At 34.2% G+C, this 7,250-nt stretch overlaps 1 protein-coding gene across 1 annotated transcript; it reads right to left on the bottom strand.

Annotated features, from left to right (window-relative positions):
- Positions 1 to 759: 759 nt before the first annotated feature.
- LOC100811635 (cation/calcium exchanger 1) lies at positions 760 to 2,553 on the bottom strand. The gene has a single exon (XM_003554003.4). It carries the CDS (start codon positions 2,551 to 2,553, stop codon positions 760 to 762), a length of 1,794 nt encoding a protein of 597 aa, XP_003554051.1.
- Between the last annotated feature and the right edge of the window lie 4,697 nt (positions 2,554 to 7,250).

Raw genomic sequence — 7,250 nt, 5'->3', positions numbered from 1 at the left:
TTATGGATTTTCTAAAATATGGGATCAAATTTGTAGATTTTTTAAAATATGAAGATTAAATGTTTATATTTTAAAATAGAAGAATCAAAATTATAAAATTTTAAAAATAAGAAGATCAAATATCTCAATTTTAAAATAGAGAAACCAAAATTATATTTAAGTCTTTATTCAAAGTATACTAATATTTTATTATAAAATTTAACTGTTAGTAGATAAGATTTTGATAGCTAAAAAAAGGAGTAGATAAGATTTTGTTTTCTCAATATGATATAGTTGATAAATAGATACAATATTTTTTAAACATGTGATCACTGCTAAAAAAAGCGATTAAGGATTTGATTTCTACATCATTATGTATAGAATAACATGTTAAAAAATATTAACTTAAATAAATCTCAATATTCATGGAATTATCCGTTAGTTATTAGCTGAAGAGGATACTTTATGTTCGATAGAAAACATTCTTTTCCAATATATTATCAGGGAAGTAGCTTGTTGTAAACTGTAAACAGTAACTCGTAATAAAGCAAAAATTAAATGTACATTTGTATATATTATTTGGGATAAATAAACTCTATTTTTCATTTTTCAACGAGAATTTATAAATGCGAAGACTAGCTACTACTATTCTAAGAAGAAGAAAAGAAAAACTACACGCAAAATGTACAAAGTAGACATGCTGATCGTGAAATGTATGATTTAACATAAGCCTGTTCCATGAGGACCACAATGGACCCCTTTAGAGACTTGCTTCTCTAGCTAAAATTTCACAATTCCAACAGCCATGGCTATCCTTATGACCAAAAAGCAAAGGTACACACTCAATAGGCCTGCCCCCAAGGATTTATCAAGCCTCATATTCTTCTTAGGCAAAATCACAAGTGCCCAAAGCACCCCTCCCATCAAGAACAAAAGGGTCTCATAGAGTGAAGTGTCCTTAGGAGTGACATAAGGGTCTGGATGCTCAGACCAAGCTGAGAGAACAAGGGGTAAGCCCAATCCCATCAAGGTGTTAAACATTGGGCCAGCATAGCAGCCAGAAATGGCCATTTGGACCCCATCAGGCCCACCATTCATGGCCATGGCACCATTGGCAATCAAGTCACCAAGCGAGTTGCCCCAAGCTAGGACAGTTAGTCCTAGAATTGAAGGGCTAACCCCAATGATGCTCCCAATTGAGACCAAGAGAGAAACAAGCTCCTCAGCAATTATGTAAGTCCATGTTACACTCATGGCAAAGCCACCAGCAAGCCAAGGGAACAAGGACTTTCTTGGTGGGGTGCACCTCTCAGTTGTCACGCATGCCATGTTGCCCAAAACTATCCCAATCAATGCAGCTACTATGTATGTAACAAGACCACTCCTTGAACCCACGTTTTCACTTTGTGTGTTGAAAAGAATTGCCAACAAAACCGGTGCCAATGTGACTGAAATTACTGCATATGGCTTTGACCATTTCTCCTCACTCACCACTGGGATTGTTAGCCTTCTTGGTAAGCCAAGAGGTAGTTCTAGCACTTGCAGGATTTTTCCCATGTAAATACAATCAAACAATGAATTGTTACCCAAAAAAATAGCACTATCTTGCTTTTGGTTTTGGTCCTTGTCATCAACCACCACCACTATCTCTGCCAAACTTTGTTTCTCTTCATCAACATAGCCTAACAAAGGTATGCTAGCCTCTAGTGATTCCTCATCAGAGAATGTTGAGTATTGGTATTGCCTTTCATTCATTCTGTCCCCTCCATAGATGAGATGTGTGGCTGAGACAGCACAGACATAGAGGAAGTAGATGGAAACATAGCATATTGAAGCCAACAAAGTGATTTTACCAATGTAAAGGATGATGAGAAGGATAAGAAGTGAGAAAAGGAAGAAAAGCACATCCCTAATGAAACTGGCCTTATCAACTTGAACCTGATTTGGGCCAACAAGAATGCTTATGATCCCCAAGACAGCACAGGACACAAAGAAAGACCCTCCAAGGATGCTGTTGAGTCCAACAGCACCATTGGTGGATGATCCAGTGAAGGACACAACACTGGCGAAGAAATCAGGAGCACCATTTCCCAATGAGAGAAGGGTCACCCCTGCAATGGTGGGGGAGAGCCTCAAGATGTTGGACAAGCCTTCCAAGGAGTTGCAGAAGTAGTTGGAAGCTGTGTCCCCCAAAAGATAGAACAACACCACAAGCCACAAGGCAAGTAGGGTTTGTCCCAAAATTTGGAATTTTCCAAAGCTGCAATAGAAGATTTGGAGATAGTTTATGTACCCTTTTGACCTGCAGTCAAGATAGTTCTTCACATATAAACACTTTGACTCGTAATCTGAGTACTTGTGGAGGTCAGTGCAGCCTTCAACACTAACATCTCTGAACAATCTTGCATGGTTGAAGATTTTGAGGGGGCCATTAGATTGAGAATTCGAGTTATTAGGAGGTTGGAGATAATAAACCTTTAGAAGGAGACAGAAGAGGAAAAAGAAAGATAGGTTTAGGACAAGAACAAGTACTGTGGATTGAAGCTTGGACTTTGAGATGAATAAGGCTGCCATATAGATAGAGAGAACGCTTTCTCAAGAATATGATATTAGGATATTAATTTGTTATTCTTGTGAGTGTATGAAGAAACTAGAATTGGTTTCCATATGGTATATGATGGACTTGTTCTGGGGACAGTACTAAAAAGGAGAAGGGTTTGAGGAAGAAGACATAAATAGGAAATTTAACACTCTCAAGAATCAAGAGTTTTCTTGAAGTACTTGATTTTTTGAGGATGTGGAAGGGATAGAACAAACAATTTTACAGAGAGCCCATAGCAAAGAAAACAAAAGGGAGTGTATGTGCGTGATGCCATTGCTTTGTTGCCATGTCCCATGTGTGGGATTGGAGTTAGGTATGCTCATTTGTGTTTGTGTGGATGGCATGAGGACGTACATAGGATGAAGCCAAACTTCACTTACCAAAGTTTTGAAAATATAGTATAGATTTAAGTGGTAGTAACAATGTATTAAACCAAAGCATACCAAATAATATGCAACAATTATTGGTGGTAGTAGAAGTGGTCAAATTGGAGCTTCAAATAAAATTTGGTCATTTGGATAAATTTCTTTGTAAATACTTATGAGAGGAAAAAAAAAAAAAGAAAGTTATCTCATAAATAAAAATTAGGTTATGAATAAGTTAAAACTTAGATACTCTTTCATATTTTATATTAAAAAATGAAACTCTCTTATCTTAGTTTTTTGTTTTTGAAGGATTATCTTAGTTATTTGAAAAGTTGATTTTTAACTTACGCATAAATTTAATTTTAACTTATAAAAGAAGTTTTTTTCTTCTTATTTTCTTTTTCTAGAGAAATTTATCTATAAGCAGGACATATTTATCATTTTGAGAAGATTTGATCTATAAACTATTATTCTTAATATGAGAATTAGTCTTAGAAAGATACCAAAAAGAAAACACACGCAATTATGCTACTGATCCAAATATTAAATCTCAAAATTTATAATGAAAGATCTTTCCTCTAACTGTTTTTTGTGTGGCACCAATCCATCCTTCTACGAATAAATTAATACATTTTATCTTTAATTATATTCTCACTAAGAAAAGCTGATAAACCATATAATTAATTAATTTTGTATTAAGTTAGGTTTTAAAGCTGAAATTAATTATAAAAAAGTTGGTGAATACTTTATACTTAAAATACAGTAACAAAAAATCCGTATTATTAATTTTAATGAAAATACTCATGATACACTAGAAATATTACCTGCAATTAATAAATTATAAATTAATAAAAATATATTCTATTAATGTATTTTTATATTTTAAACTATACCTTTTTATATTTATACTAGTGCAACCCCCCAAATATTATACCTAGTTAGTATGCATCCAAAGCAGCAGAATTATAAGATTTGATAATTTGATACTGAGGTAGTGAAGTGGGGCTTATTTGGGTTTGGACAGTGTCTCAGGTGATTGGTGAAGGAGAGAGTGAAGATGAATTCAAGCGTACATGGACTTGTCATCATTTCCTTTTAGTAATTTTCTTAGATGTGGACAACAATCAGGAGGAAATGTGGGATGCTACATGCTCTATATGGTTCTAATTCAATGTATGATGTAAGTTAATCCTTCAAAGCCAGTCTTATGGGGCAATTCCATTAATTAACTATATAATAAGTTTTAAGACGATGGTAATAATATGAAGAAAATTTTGGAACAAAATATTAAGTTATGTTCATGTCTGGATCTCCGAAGTTTCAAAGCTAGAGGTTCTAAAGCCGTCAACGAAAATTTTAAAGTGTGTGAACATGGCTGACAAAAAGAGAGTCATCCTTATTTATTTATAGAATATGACTTAGTGAAAAATATGAGATTCAATATTAAAGGTCCAATTGTCTTATTGTGGTCAGTCTCCTGTTGTCAATCATCCTACTTGATCCAACAATCTCACTACTAAAAATATCCTATTTTACGACGCACATTCTACGTCGGTCATTCAGTAGCCGACGTAGTAGTCAACGCGGTGGCATTTACGTAATTATATACGATTTTTAAACGGTACATTTCGTAAACGACGACGTTTGAATTTAACCCCGGCTTTGTACGTTTGGTTCAACTTATCGAAGACGGTGCTTTTGAAGACACCGTCGTAGAAATAAAAGTATACAAAGACGGTGTTGCTTATACACCGTCGTAAATTTCGTACTATATATACTCGTGTTTCCATATTGATTCAACACTTCATCTCCTGTCTTCGAAAATTCTACGACGAAAACCTAAAACCTAGCGCACATTCTACCATCCCACTCGATCTCTTTTGTGCCCACCCTCACATCGCCGTTCCCTGACCTCCGTCGTGCCCACCGTAGCTACCTGTTGTTCCCACCACCGCCATAGCCGAAGTCGTGCTCTTTGGAGTGGTGTCGCGACCTTGCTACTGTCAAGGTAAGGATGTCGAAGTACTCAGAGTTCTTGTTTGCTGATATATATGTGTTATAGTATTAGGGGTTTACTTAAGTAAGACTTTTAAAATGTGATTATTAATGTGTTGAGTTGCCGTAACAATGTCATCGTTGAATATGCCAAAAGGATTATCTAGTCTTGATATATATAGTCTCAGATTAATGGTTTCAGCCATGATACATATTGAGTTTTATCTAGTCTTTATTGTGAATTGAAAAACTCAACTACGTATCACGTAGAGATTGACTAAAACTGTAGATACATAGATCATATCATAATTTCTACCAGACAATAGTATAATTTTCAAAATGAAGAGCTTCCGGTGAACATGAATGTAGCCACTATGAACAGTAGAAGTTGAAAACAATTTCAGTTCTTTTTGGTTGAAATTCATGTGTGTCCTATTATTTTGGAAATGAAACTCACCAAATGAGATGGGAAATTTAGTAGTAAGTATGTGAATTTCACCCAATAGAAGATAGTGTGTTAGAAAGAGTGTTACTAAGTATATCAGTAACATTTGTTTAAAAACCAATCTTAATCCACAGATTGAGAGGTATACATGAGACTATACTCCAGATAAACATTCCATAACCAAAATAACCGAAAGATATAGCATTTTAGTGGTTCAGCCATTTTAGCAAACATGTATCAAGCAGGAACAAGAAAAAAAGGAAACAACACAGAAAACCAAAACTTTAAAAATCAACACCAATGTAACTCAGATCAAGATATTAATAATAAAAGAAACTCTTGGCTCATAAAACATACATTAGTCTTAAGAAATTCAATACTTTGTATTCTCTGAATTAGTCTATTAGTCTCTTCTCTTGGTGCCTCTTAGTCTACCTTTTTTGTCCTATGATGTGTCTCTGCAAAATGATAGTGTGTGATAGTAGAAGAATAACATGTGTTTTGCTTATTTTTATTGTGTCCTTCTTTTGTTGGTAAAGTATGTTTTTCCTCCCTTGTTTTATTTTTATTTCCATTTTAATTCTCTAAATAATACTTTTTGCTATTTTTAGCCCATTATCAAATGTTTCACATTGTTTTTAGTCTATAACGTTAATGGTATATCTTTGTATTTTTTAAACATATTTTTTTAGTACTTACAAAATAGTATATGAAATGAATACTAGTGATAAGGTTTAGAATGCGTAATTGAGAGTGAGATCCTTATCTTCTAAGTTGACAATTAATTTCGTTACATTTTTTCAGAGGAAGTTATATCGATTGGAAGAGTTACTCAAGAAGTTTTTGAACGTATTGCTGCCACAAGCATAAGGACTGAACCAGCTTTTGAATCTATTGCTGCCACAACCACAAGGTACTTTTTGTTTATTAAATATACTTTGTGCGTTTAGAAATGATTAAAAATATAAAATTTTGTTATGGGTTCTTATTGGTTGGTAACTTTGTGTATCTTAGTTTTTTTTGTTGATTGGTAAGTTGGTATTAAATGCATGCGTGTCAATTTTGATTGATGCTTTGCCAAGTGATTCAGCAATCTTACTGCCAATACAGTAAGATGTAGACTGAATGGTTACCATGGGTTCATTCAGCAATCTTACTGCCAATACAGTAAGTTGGTATTAAATGCATCCATGTCAATTTTGATTGATGCCCTTTCACCTCACCAAACTCAACACTTTTTCCTTTTGTGCTCTTCTCATTTATGTCTACTTTCTTCATCAAATCTTGTATGGTGATTTGGAGGTTTCTCAACTCCTGTGCATCACAATGAAGTCTTTCTAAAATCTTGCTTTGGTTCCCTATTTCTCCATTCTTTGTGAAAGGAAAAATCTAACTATTTCATATTTCTCCATTAGGGGTACAAATAATTTGAAATGTAGAAGAAACTAAAGACCTTCTCTTTTAGTAGTGATTAAGTCAAATTGAATACATATATTATAAGTGGAAAAATTCTTGCTTAAAGTATTTAACCCACTTCCATATACTTAATACTTGAATTTTAAGACTATTAGTTACTCCATACACTTGATTGATAAAAATGTCTGTAAATAAACCTCTAAAATGAATAGAAGTTCTTTGAAGTATCAAGCACACCAAAATATACTATACCTCTTCCTTTCTTTTTTGTTAGTTTTTCCCTCACTCTTTGGCAGACTCCACATGCTCCTAGAGAGAGGCCCAAGCCAAATACCCACCCACGTTATTGTGTCTGCATACAAGTGCTATGAAATGACCACAGCATATCTGGCTCATCTCTGACCCACGCATTCACACACCTCACTTCTCTCCTTTTTCTTTATGTTCT

Source organism: Glycine max, chromosome 19, assembly GCF_000004515.6.
Source record: "Glycine max cultivar Williams 82 chromosome 19, Glycine_max_v4.0, whole genome shotgun sequence".
Taxonomy (NCBI): Eukaryota; Viridiplantae; Streptophyta; class Magnoliopsida; order Fabales; family Fabaceae; genus Glycine; species Glycine max.
The sequence above is the reverse complement of the archived record's forward strand: the minus strand, read 5'-3'. Positions and strand labels throughout refer to the sequence as shown.

Coding starts and splice junctions, on each gene's coding strand:
- LOC100811635 (XM_003554003.4), bottom strand. CDS start 2,553: ATGGCAGCCTTATTCATCTCAAAGTCCAAGCTTCAATCCACAGTACTT.